Genomic DNA, 15,945 nt, shown 5'->3' with positions numbered 1-15,945 from the left:
AGACCTAACATTTCATGGCTCAAAGTCTTATAGCGGGTCCCCCCTTGCTGTCGCATGCCCTTCAGATGGCCAACACCTGTAATTTGGCCTTCTTGCTCTTTGGCTTTGGCTAAACCAGCTTGCCACACTCTTCCTAGCATCAAGATCCGAGCTCCATGGGTGAGCTCCATGGCCCAGCTTCGTAACTCAGGGGTGGGCAATTAATTTTTACAAGGGGCCACATGAGAAACCTGAAATGTGTTGGAGGGCCGCATCAACGATAACTTGAACTTAATTCTGCTCACTATTAATTTTCTCCCATTGTAACAAGCAGTAAAGTATATATTTTGATTATCTGCTACTGGTTATCAGAAGAATAAGGATATTCTGTAAATATTTATATAAATATTTTAAATGTTGGTTTAGGTCAAATAGGAAAAGACTATAGAAGTAATAAACAGTAAAAACAAAAACAACCATTACATCAGTGTTTCATTTTATTTGTAACTAGTTAATCGTCACAAACACTGAAAAGTTGTTTTGCAGTATCTTAAAGATATGCAATTGATCAACTTAATACAAAAAGCAATACTTTTTTAAAGTTCATTTTGTTCTGTGAGAGAAATCCAGTGGGCTTGAACAAGTGCATCTAAATTGATCAACTTAATACAAAAAGCAATACTTTTTTAAAGTTCATTTTGTTCTGTGAGAGAAATCCAGTGGGCTTGAACAAGTGCATCTAAATCTGGCTGAATGTCTGAGGTGGATATGCGAAGGACAGCTGACAGGTGATGATCAGGGTCTGCAGCTCAACTAGCAAACCATCAGCGGCCTGCACCCACTGAAACAGTCTAGTTCTTATTATGTCCGCGTTTTTCTTTAGTCCCTTAGTGCCGAACACAGCTTTGACTGTGACCTCAGTAAACAAATACTTAGAAGTCCATGTCTTGTTAAAAACTCTACATTCTGTATCAACCTATTGTTTTTCATTTTTGAGGGCTAAACAGTGTAACGGAGTGAGAACCGTGAAACTCACTCCTCAGGTATGTAAGAGGCCACCCGCGTCAAAGAAGAGCTAGCTTTTCTTTGGCGTAGTTGGTAGTGGTCGCGCTTGGCAAGTCGGAGGCCGAGCGTTCGAATCCCTTGAGTGGCGATCTACCTTGTCAGACGGAGCGTGGCTACGGCTCTTACAGACCCGTCACACCAACAGCTACTATCTTGTCGGAGAGGTTGCGCAAGCGCACATATGTAAATCGCCTGATCACTGTAGTCTTTCAGGACTACATATTTACTTTTGCTCAACACATTTATTTATTTTAAATTTTTGATTTACCTAACGAGGGCCGGATTGGGACAATCCGTGGGCTGGTTGTGGCCCGCGGGCTGTACAATGCCCAGGTCTGCCATAACTGATTCTCTGGTGCTCAGGTCGTAATTTCAATCACACAGCACGGAGCAGTGTCGGCCTACAGGAATATCTGGACCACAGCCAATCAGAGGCAAAGACCCGCCCCATCTCTTTCTCTGATTGGTTTAGACCACAATATGATCCAACCATGAGTGTGAGTTCCGTCAAAGGAGAACAAACGCTTCGTTCGTGGAGAGGCAGCAGATGCGAGGAGGTTAGGTGCACCGGTGCGACCAAGGAAACATTTTTAGTCGCACCCGTACAAATTGGTCGCACTCTAGAGCCCTGCAACCTACAATTGAATATCTTTATTTGAATATGGCAAAATCTTTATTTTCAAAACCTTGCAAATTGCAAAAAAATACCTTGTTCTACAATATTTCTATGATGAAATCATATACAGAGATCCATCCCCTATTAGCAAATCACTGTGGGCATAGTAATGTTGACATCATCCATAGCAACAAGATCAACCCCGCCCTTTGTCTTAGTTTAAGACTCCCCCCCCCCATTCTTTAGTAAAAGTTGGTCTCATATTTTGTGAATATGTTTTAGGAGGAACTTTTACTGCTTTTTAGGAGATCTCTTAGTGGTAATATTAAATGTTTTGTGAATACGGGCGGTTCTGCTCTGTTTAATCTGCTCTCCTCTCTTGTATATATATCAGGTTTTTGAAGTATTAAAACGTACAAAATGCACCAAGGCCAAGTATAGTATGGGTAAGTCAAACCGTGAGTTTGTCTTTGTAATATCTTGTTGTATTGGTGTGTGTGTGTGCACTTGTCAATAGATAGGAATCTCTGTGGGACATGATGAGGACCCCCCCTTTAGACCGCCCTGGGTCATAAACTGAGACTCAAACTGATTTGAGACATGTCAGTTATCACATTACATTAAGGCGCTCAACAGTCTCTACGGGTCTCCACAGTGTAGTCTGTAGAATGACCCCACCCCCATTTGATCTGGTATAGCTTAGTGGTAGAGCATTTTGCCCCCCAACCCCCCTGCCCCCCTCCCCCTGTGAAGTATCTGCTAAATGAACATATGATGTGGTGTTTAACCCCTCTGTACGCGGTTCTTTCCTTCAGGCATCACCAGTCTGCTAGGCCGCGGAGTCTACACTGCAGCTTACCCTCTGCATGATGTGAGTACAACACAGCCTGACCACACTAACCTCAAAAGAGATGCACTTCTGAGGCCTGTTCCATAAAGCGAGTTTACCGAATAAACCAGACTTATGTCAGTTAGTCGGACTCATTTCTAGTTCATTCGGTTCCAAAAAGCTAGCCCAACGTAGTTCAAACTTGGTTACTATGGCAACTTAGGCTGCGAAACTAGTCTGGTCAGGGTCAGGCTAATTGTCCGGCTTAGACCGTGTTCTTGCTTAACTAGACGTTCCTGTAACACTGACCCAACGGGAAAACGATGATTTTTCATGGACATCCTCATTTTCTTATTCTCATCAGTTCAATATGTTCAACATTGATAGAAAATCACAACATTTAGTTACAACATTTAGCCTAATGCATTAAACGGTGATGAACAATGATTTGATATAGCCACGTAACGTATGGCTATGGTAGTTTGTGATGTCAAATGTTTAGGCATCAGGCATAGGCCTATCTCAATCAAAAATATCAGAGTATAATTATCATAGATAGTTGTTAACAATTGCAAAAATAACCTAATTCCATAGGCTACATCTATCCTCCATTTTCCCGACACAACAACCATGTTAAAAAGTTAGACTACTGGGTAATGTATTGATTAATAGTAGGCTGTTTCATGTCAAAAAAGTTAATTTAGATGTGTTAAGAGGGTGTCTGTTTTTTAATCAACGATGTAAAGGTCTAAAAAAGGACCTCGACCGACGTAGCCTATCGTTCACGTCAATCATGGCATGTAATTTCTTATCTCTTGTCCAGAGCGACTTACATCTCTTATCCAGAGCGACTTATAGTAGGGTGAAGTGCCTTGCCCAAGGACACAACATCATTTTTCACGGCCGGGAATCGAACCAACAACCTTCTGATTAATAGCCCGACTCCCTAACCGCTCAGTCAGATGGCTCCCTGGTTTGGGACTTTAAGTTTATCTTTTTTGAGCTGCCTTCATGGAACAGGCCCCTGATCCTTCATTTTATGTTGTACTTTTGATATGCACAGGGCTTTCAAGTCTCATGTATTTGCCGTGAGACTGCATTTCAGTCATTTCTCAAGCGCTCATGCAACACCTTGTATTTCACACACATTTCAACAATTTCTCACGCTGAGAAGAATCAGAATAAGAATCAGCATGAGCTTTATTCGCCATGTAAGTCAATGTAAGTCACACTGTGGTCTAGCAGGCTAGACCACTAAGCAGGGTGTAGGGCAGTGCGTCACAACCGGACAGAGCAGGCAAAAGTGCGTTCAAACAAAGAAACCGATTCATTCACCAACACAAAGTATTTCAGGAAGCAAACATAATTTATTTGAAAGCAAAAAATAGGCTTCATAAAGTCGCTCATTTGGATCCTGCCAATGGTATACACAAGATCAAAGTTCCTCTGGCATCGAAGTCAGTTAGTGCCAGGTACGCTCCGCCCTGCTTGGTGTGTGGGTCCACTCTTTTGTACTCTCTCTCTCCCACACCTGAGCTCCCGCTTCAATCAAAGGGCTGAGGCAATAGGTGGATTCGACTTCATGCAGCGCCGGCGTCGCTTGCAGCCGCCTGCAGCCCGGCTGACTTGAAGCAGCCAATGGCATTCTCAACTTCATGGCGCCGCCGGTGCTGCCTGAAGTCGAACACACCTATTTGCACATGTCTGTGTGGTGCATTCTGGGAGATGTAGTTCTCCCGTCAACCATCTTGTGCCATGGTAGCCACTCCTGGAGAGAAACATACCGTTCCTCTACCACACATTCTCTCGTGATGCCACAACACAAACAAGGAATCTACTGTGGCAGGAAGGTGATGAACCACTGGTGATGTTTTTTAGACAACTATCAACTCGGCAGAAATCTGCGCCTCGTTCTAATCTTTTTTTTTACCGAAGCTGTAACCTTAATTACGGCCAAAACATTTTGAAGCCCTACACTCTTATACGATACTAATTATCAATTGGAGTATTAATGGAAAAAACGAAAAGACTACTTGAGAAAGAAGCAGACAGAAGGGTTGCATTATGCATTTGAAGGTTATACTGACAAACTGACTGAAGAACGAAATAACAACGTGAAAAAATTAAGATAGCGTGGCTCATTGGCTGGTTTAATTCCCATGTGCAAGGCGGTAAATAGTGTTAAATTTGCTGATAAATTTGCCGTTTGTTCGAAATACAAATGTAACTTCATGAATTTTGTTTTTCTATTGTGTCTGCTTAAATGTAGTGTTTTGTTGCGTGGTAATTGTCATTGTTGTGGTGGTTTACCATTGTAACCATGAGTTAAATGACTGTTACGTTTGATAAGAAGAGCTGGATTAAAGCAACATGAGACCATATGCAGGAATTAGCTTCTTTCAGCTAATAATAAGTGTCACTTTGCGAGGGCCCCTGTTCTCGTCAAGTGATGCAAGATCGGTGGCGTTGGAGGGGCCCCTAAACATATAAATATTATATTAAATCATAGTAAATGGACATTTATTAAGTTTACTTCTTTAAGTACTTACATTAATTGAAAGTGCACTTGAAAGTATTCCAAAGTATATTTTGAAGTACTTTAGGAAGTATACTTCATGAACTGAAAGTGCACTACACATGTTACTTTAGAGTATTCAAAGGTATACTTTGAAGTACTTTAGGAAGTATACTTCATGAACTGAAAGTGCACTACACAGGTTACTTTAGAATATTCAAAAGTGTACTTTGAAGTACTTTAGGAAGTATACTTCATAAACTAAAAGTACACTACACAGGCTACTTTACAGTATTCAAAAGTAATCTTCAAATACACTATAAGTGTACTTTAAAGTGTACTAAATGACCTAAGAGTGGGCCAATTCAGTTTACTTAAATAAGTACACTGCTAGTATACTTTAGGTACCATAATAATAGTATACTTTTTATAATTAAGTATACTTACAAATTAAACTTGAAGTATACTTCTTTTTTGTAAGGGTTCTCAGTGTGAGAAGTGGTTGAAATGCGTGAGAGATACAAGGTGTTGCGTGAGAGTGTGATAAAATGGTTGAAATGCGTGAGTCTCACGGCAAATGGGTGGGACTTGAGAGCCCTGTGTAATGTAAGCCTGTTACATGAGACATTGTAATGTATTTGAGGTGCATTCAATTTGACTCGTTGTTGGCACTGATCGGATCCCTCCTTACGGTGGGTTGAACAAATCAAGAGTACCAGAGAATCTGACAGTGTTTGGTAACAGTACTCAACCCTAGTGTGATAATTATCCAACAGTCTTGCCATTGCATTTCCTGATTAAGGGAGTTTGATCATGTGAATGCCAGTTCAGTTCCTCTCCTCCCATGTGAGGCTAATGCCCCATCTGGTGCTGAATCAGCGAAACGTTTTGCGCTGGGGTAACTTGACCTAGTGATCTTGTCTGCCATGAATGTGACCCTCATGACTGTGAAGCCTTCATACAACCTCTGATGTAATCAAGTTTGCCACAGGCTGAAGCTGAAGAAGCCCCTGCTGGAAACGAACCACAGGGAATGCCAGCATGCAAGCCTGCATAACTCTGTTTCATGTGTTTTGCAGGGAGATATAGAAGGAGATGCAGAGCCCAATGACAGGAAGGTGAGTGAGATCTATTGTCCTACTCATCACTCCATAACTACACAGAGACTCATGACCACATCTCTGTGGTTGTGTTCTAGGGACAGCTCAAGTAAATAACCAATGTTCTTGACTGGACCATTCCCTTCAGTACGTTCAGAAGTTGATCTATCCTGATGACTTTTTAAGTACGCATTCACGTTTTTGAGAAACTTCCAGCAACACTTGTTTGCATTGTTAGCGTTGCTAATGGAAACAGATGGGTCCAGTTAGCAAGTGATTGCTGCTATTCATCTTCGACATAGTGAGCTACTATTGCAGCATTCGCCCACAGCCTGGGATAGGGATAAGTATGGAGATAGGGATAGGATTTGGGTTAGGGACATGGATAGAGATTGAGGTAGAGGTAGAGAAAGAGCTTGGGCTGAAGCTGGGGTGGTGGCTGATTCTTTGTTTATAAATGTGTGTGGGTGCATGTTCATGAATGTGTACACAAATGTCTGTATTAGTGTTCTACGAAACTCTGTCTTACTGCTTACTTATGAGTCGTGGATCTCAGTGAACTTTTTACACCAAGGACAGGATAAGAGACAACGTGAAACCAAAGCACCATGGCAATGTACTCATTAGCATAAACACTTGTATCAACATCATTGTGTTAATGTTGTGCTGAGGAGCCATCTGGAGCAGGGGGGGTGCCCTATCATTGAAGGCCAGAATAATGATCCGAAATTGAGGAATTCTCTGGGAAGTGGATGTCAGCCCCCTATTTTATCCCCGGCACCTCTGGCAGCAATTACAATAAGCCCAGCTTGGCAGGAGAGACCGAGAAGAGGGGTGCATGTGTGTTTGTGTGATTGTCTGTGTCTGTGTTTGCTGGTGAGTGTGTTTTCTTGTTTGTTTGTTTGTGTGTGCGTGTGTGTGTGTGTTTGGTTAAAGACAAGTATGAGAGGCCGTATAGGCCTTAATTCATACTTGATCTCACATACACGCCATGACCTCACATATATACCATTATACTCTCACATATATACCATTATACTCTCACGTATATACCATTATACTCTCACATATACACCATTATACTCTCACATATACACCATTATACTCTCACATACACGCCATGACCTCACATATATACCATTATACTCTCACATATATACCATTATACTCTCACATATATACCATTATACTCTCACATATACACCATTATACTCTCACATATACACTATTATACTCTCACATATATACCATTATACTCTCACATATACACTATTATACTCTCACATATACACTATTATACTCTCACATATACACCATTATACTCTCACATATACACTATTATACACTCACATATACACCATTATACTCTTACACATAAACTGGCATACTCTCTTACACACACAAAAATACCGTCTTATATGCACCATCATACTAAAGTATGACAATATATGTAAGAGACAAATAGTATGTGTGAAACAGAATGTTACTATATGTAAGAGAATAACAGGATGTGTAAGAGAGAATACTTATCAATGTAAGAGAGAATACTTGTCTATGTGAGAGAGAATACTTGTCTATGTGAGAGAGAATATTTGTCTATGTGAGAGAGAATACTTGTCTATGTGAGGGAGAATACTTGTCTATGTGAGAGAGTATACTTGTCAATGTGAGAGAGTTTGATTGAAACGGAAGGCAGTTTGATTGAAAAGGAAGTAGTACTGAATTCTAAGTTCCTGATTGGCTTACACATGAAGAAGAAGGATTTGGGGTAGATGTAGCTAACACCCACCTTCCCTATCAAGACGAGACTGAGTGACATGACAAGATTGTAGAGAGTGGGCGGCTTAATGAAGCCGACTCATTAATAACATTTTGAATACTCTAAATGCTGCGGCGTTATTGTAGGGAGGACAGACCCGTTCCTAAAATACTTTTTTAAAGTTATTCCTGGGGAAATTATGGAATTAAATTACATATAACTATACAAAAATACTTGTGCACAATAATATTTGCTAAATGTAGACTTTTTTAAAGGTTTTTAATTTTACCTCGAAGCTTTTTGTGAAAATGAGGCTAGTTTCACGACAGCGACTTTAGATGTAGACTAACATGTTGATTAGCCAGTATGATTGATATATGTATACAGTCACATTAACAAACCTCTTCTTTGTAAACTATTTAGTCTTAAATACGATGGGAACACATCACATTAACAATTCCAAAACGCACCACACGCCAAACATTTTTTTTTGTCAAGCGTCTCTAAACTCAGATTCCGAGTCGGATCCATGAAGCTATTTCGTTGCAGTGAATGGGTGCGGGCACTCATCGGGCATAGGGGCCTACACTCAAATAGGATCTTAAAAGTCCCAACTGGAAAATGTTGTGCCCAGATTGACATCAAGTTCAGGTTGTGGCATTGAAGTTTAGGTTAGTAGCCAAGGGTGTAAAGACCACTCGGCTACTTAAAGACGTCAACGGTTAAAATAGGCTTTAATTTAAATGATAGCTAGTTTGTTTCATCAATTGAAAAACTGATCTAGGACTTTTGACTCAAGTAGTGGGGGTCGGTAAAGCTTCCTAAACAACTATGGAATTCTACATTTGAGTTTTTTAGTGGATTTGCTTGAATCGTTGTCAGAAATGTTGGAATCAAAGACGACAGCCATCCACAGTGGCTATTTCTAACGCTAACGATGAAATGCTGTAAGTCGAATACATACTGAGACATACTGTAGATGCGGAGAGAGAAATATAGGGAGAGGGGGGGGGGGGAGTCATAGAGAAGGGGAGTCTGAGAGATAAATAGATATATAAATATGCTCTGAGTCACACACAGAGAGAGACAAACAAGGAGAGACAGAAAGAAAGTCAGAGAGGCAGAGAGAGATCTGGGCTGTGGACTTAGTTGACCTTTCGAGTCCAGAGGGGGAGAGATAAGAGATAGGACAAGACCAGGATGACTGTCTGCTGGCTGAACCTCTGCAGAAAGTTTAGTGAAACGATGTATGCAGGTCTCTCTGAGACGATAACTATCATGGTGTCTGGGTTACATGAGGTTCCCTCCAGTGAAGACACAGTGTATATGAAACAAGTAGGATTACATTGTATCAGCATAGAATATGTTGAGTAATACTCTTGTTTTGGATGTACAGAAATGAGTTTATGAAGCCACAGGATTCTAGATGTAGAGGGATACATTAGCGAGACTGATAGACTGACACTAGAATGTGAGTATGTGTGTCTGTGTGTGTACACAGTATATAAATACTTGTATGTATGTGTATGCAGTATGTAAAGCTGTGTGTGTGTATTTGGGCCCTGTGGTGGACAGTGTTACAGGAATGTGTGTGTGGATCATCTTACAATAAGCTGACGTGTGTGTCTTGGCTTTAAGAAATTGTTGCAGGTCATCGAGGTTGTGTGACTTGTACCATATATGTTCCACTACCCACATATTGTACATGTCACTGGCTACACTTAATATGTCCAGTCTAGAGTTACAGTATTCCAGTTCAAGTTTTTGCAAAGCCTAGTAGTGACACAAGTTTAGTGGCATATGTTCAAGTATACATTTATGGTTTGATATGGGACCAGTGTGAAACCCTCCACCCACTCCCACACAGACACACTACACATATTCACACACACCAAGCTCCCATACACACGCCACACACACACACACACATAGACACACATTGAAGACGGGTGCTAGACTATGTGACAGAAGGGGAGGACAGTGACATTGACATACATTCAGAGCTGGATCGAAAACACAGCTGGGTCTCCCTCATACTGTACACTGTGTTCTCACCCTCTCCCCTCCATCCCTCTCCATCTCTTTACAGCCTCACACCTTGTAGTTCTCTTTCACCTAGTAGCTCTCTCTCTCTTTCTTTTTTTACACTCTCTTTCTCCCTCCCTCTCTCTCTCTGGGCCTCATGTACTAACGCTTTTGCACCCACTTCAGGCGTATTTGTTTTGCAATTTGCGCATAAAAGCATGGCGAGGAATGTACAAACATGCCGCACTGAGGTTAAAGCGCAGACTGCCTGTCACGGGAACTGAAAATGGCAAATTGCGCTTTTCCGTGTCATGCAAATGCATTCACGGGAGGGTCAAGGGAAAAATGGGAGTTTCCCATAAAGAAATGGGAGGGGATGCGTAAAGTGCGCCTAATCCTGTATTCCGCGGTATGTACAAAAAATGCCCGTGAAAGTGCGGCTCTATTTTGCGGTGAAAATTCTGCGCCTCTTAAAAGCAGGTGTAAACCTGGATGCACGCGGGTTCCCTGGCATATGCCTCCTGGTGAAACGGCAGCAGTAATCCGAGCAAGACAAAGACCATTTGCCACCAGGATCACACTTTTTCAGTTGAGTGAACACAAAATCATTACGCGTTACAGATTAAGCAGCCATGCAATATTGCAGTTACTAGAATTTGTAATTTCGGTCCAGATTGAATTTTTTTGTGTCGGTGTGGAATTCCGGCCTTGTATAATATTTAAATTCGCTGTTACTTCATGAACAAGCACATAAATTTCGTTATCACTAAATCTTTTTGACTTTTAAAGTCTGTTTTGACTTTGGTGGCTGATCCTTGATAGAAAGAGAGAAGGAGGCCCATTAAATTGCACGTTTAAATGCTCGCCATTTACGGTATAGTGGGCGGAGAAAGGCGCTGATTACCCGATCAACTGCAGGTTTCGTAAGTACGACGTAAACTGAAGTATCACAGCGTGCGCAATCTGCGGGTTGGCCATTGCGCTAATAACACTACGTTTGCAAATGTACGTACATGAGGCGCTCTGTTTCTCTCATTGCATACCTGGCATCTGTCGGTTTTTGAGGGTAAGAGGGGGGGGGGGTGAGGCAGGGGGTGGAGAGCAGTAGGGGGTAGACTGGCTTCAAGAAATTGCACCCTGGCAACCTATATTTGCCCTCCATGACTCATCCACACACACATACATGCGCACACATCCACACATGTGGTAATGCACACTAGACGGTTGGAAGGTCAACCATCTGCTCTCAGTGTCTCACAGTGACCATGTTTACCTCGTGTGGACCTGAGGTGGATACCACTCACTGATTGGTCAGCTTGGGTCAGAGAGGTCCAATTATCAGCAGTTGATATCTACCTGCTGAGCTGGGCTCTATACATTACTACGTCACTTACACTTTTTTGAACTTCTGTATTTTTCTTGTTTTCCTATGTCTGTCTCAGCTCTTGTATGAGGAGTGGGCCAGTTACAGTGTCTTTTACAAGTACCAGCCCATCGGCCTGGTCAGGTAGGACTTCAATTGAAGTGTGAATCAAATCAATAAAAATGTCATATACACACTGTTAATACTATTGTCTGATTGTCAGCTGCCGGTCATAGGTAACATACTGTAGACTGACAGTCATGTCCTTTGTGAAGTAGCATTAGTGGTATGGTGGCATTAGTAGTCTGGTATTATAAGTACTGTAGTCTGATAGTAGAAGTAGTCTGTTAGTATTACAGTAGTCTAGTAGTATTAGTAGTCTGGCAGTATTAGTAGTGTGATAGTAGAAATACTATAATCTGGTAGTAGTATTAGTCTCTTAGTATTACAGTCGTCTATTATTATAAGTAGTCAGATGGGGTCAGATGGCTGAGCGGTAAGGGAATCGGGCTATTAATCAGAAGATTGCCCGTTTGATTCCTGGCCGTGCAAAATGACGTTGTGTGCAAGGCACTTCACCCTACTTGCCTCGGGGGGAATGTCCCTGTACTTACTGTAAGTCACTCTGGTTGTAGAAGTTATGTGGTCTGTAAGCAGTAGTCTGGTAGTATAAGTAACTGTGGTCTGGCAGTATTTGTAGTCTGGTAGTAGAAGGACTGTAGTAGAAGTAGTCTGGTAGGATTAGTTTATACCTCTGTCCTCCAGAGTTCTCCTTCACTGTGACTAAGAGCTGATGTCCTGATAGCCTTTCTCCTGTCCCTTCCTAGGAAGTATTTTGGGGAGAAGATCGGCCTGTACTTTGCCTGGCTGGGCCTCTACACCCAGATGCTGATTCCCGCCTCTGTGGTTGGTGTCATTGTCTTCCTGTACGGCTGTGCCACCGTCGACGACAACATTCCCAGGTCAGAGATCAAAATATTGCCCCTGTAATTGGATCTTATGTTTGGGACTTGTTGTGTAGTATGTTGGCTACAAGGAAGTGTTAAACATCCCATGACATGCTGTTTTTGGATGCTTTTATATAGGCCTTAGTGGCCCCCTTATACTGTATTCGAAGTATTTTTCCAGAAATTCAGCCTTGGTGCAGAATTACAGCCACTAAGAGCAGTCCCACAATGAGCTTCTCTCAGGACATACCGTTTCTGTGTCTGTAGCTTTAAATGTTATGAGGAAGAAAGAGGCGGAGCTAACTGCCATGCTTCGGTCATTTGCAAGCCATGATGTCTCTCGAGGAAAAAACTATATCGCGCTTGCACGGTCGTAGCTCATTTGCTCATTGGTGGGCCAAATTCTCTTTGCGGGCAAAGCAGAGAAAGGGGAGGTAACCTTCCCTATTATGACATCATAATAGGAACATTTTCAAAACCGAGCGTTTGAGCTTTCATTTTCTCAAAGGCAGAGAAGAATACCCAGGGCTTGGTTTACACCTATTGAAATTTCTAGCCACTGGGGGACCGGAGGCAGGCTAGGGGAACTCATATTAATGTTAAACAACCTCCTAAAGTGAAAAGTTCATGTCATAGGACCTTTAATGTCCACCTATGGATACATGGGTAGCTCACCATACATTTACCAAACTGTTCCCTGACTCAGTTTCATCCTGACACTGTTATTAGGACTCCTAGTTGCATATCAACTGATCTGCATTAAAATATTTCTCTAACCCTGAATGTACTGATGAAGACACTACAGGTAACATTTAGTTACATGAGTCCCCTAGGAAAACTAAAAACATACAAACAAGTAAAATATATGAACATTAACCATTATTATGACATTGAGAGACATACTTAGAATAAACCATTGTTTTATATTATCTTATAACATTGATATCCATCACTAAAAGGCTTTTTACCCAGCCAGGTTCCTCAGCCAGTTTTAAGACTGCTCTAAGACTGCTTTAAGACTGTATCCTAGCCTTCTCTGTCCTAGCCTCCTCTCTCCTAGCCTCTTTTCTCCTAGCCTACTCTGTCCTCACCTGCTCCATCTGAGCCTCCTCCATCTTGGCTTCCTCTATCCTAACCTCCTCGGTCCTCTATCCTGGCTCCCTGGCTTACAACTAACCTCTTAAATAATCCCACTCTTCCTGAAGGCATAAATAATGTAGTTTTAATAAAGTATTGATGTGGTGGAGGTGGCTCTCTCTCCTCCTCTCCCCTTCTCCTCCCCTTCTTCCTCCTACTCCTCTCCCTCCTTCCCTCTTTCCTCTCCTTCCCCTTCTCCTCCTCCTTCCCCTCCTTCCTATCCTTCTCCCCATCTCCCCTTTTCACCCCCCCCCCCCCCCCCCCCCCCCCCAGCCTCCTGTCCCCCACGGGCAGTCGCTGCCAAGCTCAGAGCAGGATGTGCGCTTCGCTGCAGACGATCTGATTTGTGATGTTCAACATCTGGCGAAGCAGCGAGAAGCAGCTTCCCCCTGGTTCTCATCTCCGCCAGGATATTTAGACGTGGTGGTTTGGCTTAAGGTGGCGGGACAGGCCGCTGGTGTGGATCCACATAGCACCTAGTAGATCAAACTGACGCAAGACCTGACTTCTACCACCCGCTCACACCAACAACAAAAAAGCACCTTTGGGACCTCAATGCAGAAACCAGAGACAATGTGTTTTTATTCAAAGCAGATATGGTAACTGTATTATTAACCAGTGGTTCTCTGAAGAGGCAATTAGGAAAAGAGAGGATGTCATTGATGGTGTTCATGTTTGTGCCCTAACTACACCTCCATCTCCGTCTCTCTCCCGCTCTCACTTTCTCTCCCTCTCTTTCTCTATCCCCATCCTCTTCTTTCTCTCCCTCTCTCTCTCTCTATCTCCCTATCTAGCATGGAGATCTGCCACAGTAACAACAACATCACCATGTGCCCACTGTGTGACCAGGTGTGCAGCTACTGGGACCTGAGCACAGCCTGTGCCACAGCCAGGGCCAGCCATCTCTTCGACAACCCCGCCACTGTCTTCTTCTCCATCTTCATGGCTCTCTGGGGTAAGAGAAGGCCTGGCCCTGACCCTAAAACATGACAACCCTAAACCTAAGCAGAAAACTACATTTTAACCTATAGCTTGATAGGTATGGCTGTTTCTGTGAACAAAACAAAACATTATGATAAAGTGTTCACAGAAACAGCTGTGAAGTTCAAATACCAATACTTTTAACAATACACTACTAGTAGCTTGGTGGATTGACAGAGAGCGTTTCTTTATTTTTTACGTGTTGAATAAAGATTTGTAGACTCTTAACAGTATAGTTAAGCACCTTTCAACAGTAAATTGTGGCACCTTGTCTCACATCTTCTGATTTTAGATTTAATTCATTTTTTGTTTGGAAAGATTATAATAAAACTAAATCAACCATGATGCATATGCTGATATTGTGATACCGCTTAAGTTAGCTCTGTAATATAGATTGGATCATTACTGTGGTGTAAACATAGTGTATCAATGTAAAACTTCTGCCAAGAGCTTTCTGCAGTCCAACCATGTGTGCATTTCACTAAACAATTAGACATCTTCTCTCATTTCCTCTCATCTTTCCATCTGCTCCCTGTTTAGTTACTTTTTTCTGCTGTTGAATCTTTCTATCACTCTCTTTCTTTTATTAATTTCCTCCATCTCTCTCCATTTCTTTCTTACACTCATTTTCTCTCTCTCTTTCTCTCTCCCACTCACTTCCTCCCTTTCTATCTGTGTCTATCTAGCAATGCTAAGCCATGCACAAGATCCTGTACTTTCTATGGCTGTGTGGGTTAACTTATGAAGGCTTCCTGTACGAAGGACCTGTTAGCTGGTACATTCCTTAGCTCTGCTCAGTGTCCCAGTCCTCAGATGGGAGGCTGGATGTCACTGAGTGGAGCACTGAAGCCATTGGGTCTAACTCACTATTTATTTTGCGGTATGATTTTACCACTGTGTGTGTTTATGGATTATTTTTAGTCATGAATGTTATCGTGAGCCAGAAAGCGATACAAGATATGAATGTAGTTTATATCAATCTAAACTGCCTCTAACTGTTGTGTAAGCAATGCAGCAGTGATGTCACTGGGGTTGATGAGTAGAGGGAGGCAGGGCAGCACGGAGCAGGGCTTCTATTGGTTAGCCCTGGGAAGTCTCCAAGGAGACCGTTGATCTCCTTAATATGAACATTAACCATTATTATGACATTGAGAGACATACTTAGAATAAACCATTGTTTTATATCTTATAACATTGATATCCATCACTAAAAGTCTTTTTACTCAGCCAGGTTCCTCAGCCAGTTTTAAGACTGCTCTAAGACTGCTTTAAGACTGTATCCTAGCCTTCTCTGTCCTAGCCTCTTCTATCCTAGCTTCCTTGGTCCTAGCCTCCTCTCTCCTAGCCTCTTTTCTCCTAGCCTACTCCTCACCGTTGATCTCACACCAAATTGAGTAATATGAAGCGTTTGTACTTGGTACATCTATTTCCCTGCTCCTAACTTCACATAGAACAGTTTAGGGCTTCAGAGACTAGGTGTTACAGGTATTCCAGGCCCTATTCTGCTTGTCACTGTCCCCTCAAGATCCTACTGTACCTTTAACATAGCCTCTGCACACAACGTTCCTGTTACAGGCTCATTTAGTTTCTCATCCTTCATACTTGGCCATTTATTACTTTGGTAATTAA

The 15,945-nt window shown here is 42.2% G+C and overlaps 1 protein-coding gene across 8 annotated transcripts in view; it reads left to right on the top strand.

Annotated features, from left to right (window-relative positions):
• Positions 1-15,945, top strand: part of LOC136941475 (anoctamin-1-like) — a 56,713-nt gene that overhangs the window by 18,161 nt on the left and 22,607 nt on the right. For all 8 annotated transcript variants that reach the window (XM_067233957.1, XM_067233955.1, XM_067233954.1 and 5 more), the window contains 6 exons: positions 2,055-2,106; positions 2,476-2,531; positions 6,084-6,122; positions 11,331-11,395; positions 12,079-12,213; positions 14,130-14,290. In XM_067233957.1, coding sequence (XP_067090058.1) covers positions 2,055-2,106; positions 2,476-2,531; positions 6,084-6,122; positions 11,331-11,395; positions 12,079-12,213; positions 14,130-14,290 — 508 coding nt within the window. The remainder of the gene's footprint in view (positions 1-2,054; positions 2,107-2,475; positions 2,532-6,083; positions 6,123-11,330; positions 11,396-12,078; positions 12,214-14,129; positions 14,291-15,945) is intronic.

This window comes from Osmerus mordax, chromosome 4 (assembly GCF_038355195.1).
Source record: "Osmerus mordax isolate fOsmMor3 chromosome 4, fOsmMor3.pri, whole genome shotgun sequence".
NCBI classification, from domain to species: domain Eukaryota; kingdom Metazoa; phylum Chordata; class Actinopteri; order Osmeriformes; family Osmeridae; genus Osmerus; species Osmerus mordax.
This window is presented reverse-complemented; position numbering and strand designations above follow the sequence as displayed.